A 1,800-nucleotide genomic window follows, 5' to 3' on the forward strand; every position below is an offset into this window, starting at 1 on the left:
TTCATTGATCATTTCTTATTCATTTTCTGTCAGCTGACAAATTGATGAATCGTTTCAGTTTTTAACTGTTAAAATGCTCCATCCATCCCTGAGCTCACGTTAACCTTCTGCAGATGACACCACAAAAGTTCCTCTCTGTCACTGGCTTAGCAAATACATGAATGACCATCCACTGTATCAGATGTGTTTAATCCAGCTGGTCATGAATGAGAGGAGGAGAGTTTGACAGCCTGATCTTCAGCAAGGACAAAGACAAATGGTCTTAAAGTGGCGACAACACTCCTGTGTGTGTGTGTGTGTGTGTGTGTGTGTGTGTGTGTGTGTGTGCCACCCATGGCCCCAGACAGGCTTTTGTCAAAGTGGGTACATGGGTGGCGACACACAGCAGCTGACAGAAGGACATGACACAGGAGTCTGTTTAGGGAGGCGACAGGAATGCAGTGACCCACAGAGGAATGCCAGTCGGACGGTCACAACACTAATCAGGCCGGTGCTTTGTATGTGTGTGTGTGTGTGTGTGTGTGTGTGTGTGTGTGTGTGTGTGTGTGTGTGTGTGTGTGTGTGTGTGTGTGTGTGTGTGTGTTGCTGAGTGGTCAGATCTTATGAAAGGAACAAAACCATTTTATCAACCTTTCCACTGAGTGTCAGCACAGGATAGTTAGCCACAGATCCCTGTGGGAGAAAAGCTCAGACTTCACGTGTAAACCTGGTGCCAGTGGCCCTGAGCTTTGAGCTGCAGCAGTCGTGGGAGTGAGTGACCGGTCTCGTTGCTATCTCTCGGCTTGCAGGTGCGAGGCTGAGGCTGGGGGACTCAGGAGACATCCTGAGCCCGAACACACGGCTCACTTTTAGACTCAAAAAGTGCTTCATCGTACCCAGAGACCCATTCCTCTTCCCCGACAGTGCCTGAACATTCTGAGAAAACCTGTGAGAATGACTTATCTGTGCTTTCATAACTCACGCTGTGTTCCAGATGGTGTTGCTGGCGCGCTGCGAGGGCCACTGCAGCCACACGACCCGCTCCGACCCCCTCATCTCCTTCAGCTCGGTGCTCAAGCAGCCCTTCAAGAGCACCTGCTTCTGCTGCCGACCGCACACCTCCAAACTGAAGGCGGTGAGGCTGCGCTGCGCCGGCGGGACTCGCATTACGGCCACTTACAGGTACATCCTAGCCTGCAACTGTGAGGAGTGCAGCTGAGCAGGGAAGGAGCACCCTCCCAAACCCCCGTGACTCTCAAGACCCAGGATTCCCTTGGCCTTGGGCCTTACTCTAAAGCTATCAAGAGCATTTTGGTTGATTATTGGATCAGAAAATTGCCCCAGAGGACGGCGGCTCTTGCTTGTTGTTATATTGGGAGTGATAGTTTGGAGCAATCATACCGCCCTCACATAGGCCTTACGATTCATCTGCAGCCCTTGGGACTCAAAGCATACTATACCTTCTGCGTTATGCACATCAATCAGTACAAACCATACAAAGCATATTTCTCCAGCACACAAGGCCAAACACCGCAAACTGCTGCTCCCATGGGCCGGATGGAGACCCTCCTCACCGTGGAGACGCACTGCACTCATTACAGGCCTCCGTAATTCATAACACACATGCGCACGATCCACAGTGTGAGGGCTCATTACAAATATCTCTTAGAGCTTTTTGCCAGCTCCATAAAAACCCCACAGTGCATTCGACAACAACACAAAAAACACGCCTCGTTAAGAAGCAGCATGGGAAGGGACGAGGCTCGCTGAGAGCGAGCGGGTCCACCTGAGCCCCAGACATGTGGTGGATGTATAGAGAAG

General features: G+C 51.2%; 1 protein-coding gene across 1 annotated transcript in view; it reads left to right on the top strand.

The window, feature by feature from the left end:
- ndp (norrin cystine knot growth factor NDP) overlaps positions 1 to 1,198 on the top strand; it is a 3,999-nt gene extending 2,801 nt beyond the window's left edge. Inside the window, exon 2 of the mRNA XM_070838655.1 lies at positions 974 to 1,198. Within this exon, the coding sequence (XP_070694756.1) occupies positions 974 to 1,198 (225 nt within the window). The remainder of the gene's footprint in view (positions 1 to 973) is intronic.
- The last annotated feature ends 602 nt before the right edge of the window (positions 1,199 to 1,800 follow it).

The sequence above is a fragment of the Pempheris klunzingeri genome, chromosome 10 (assembly GCF_042242105.1).
Source record: "Pempheris klunzingeri isolate RE-2024b chromosome 10, fPemKlu1.hap1, whole genome shotgun sequence".
In the NCBI taxonomy this organism is placed as follows: domain Eukaryota; kingdom Metazoa; phylum Chordata; class Actinopteri; order Acropomatiformes; family Pempheridae; genus Pempheris; species Pempheris klunzingeri.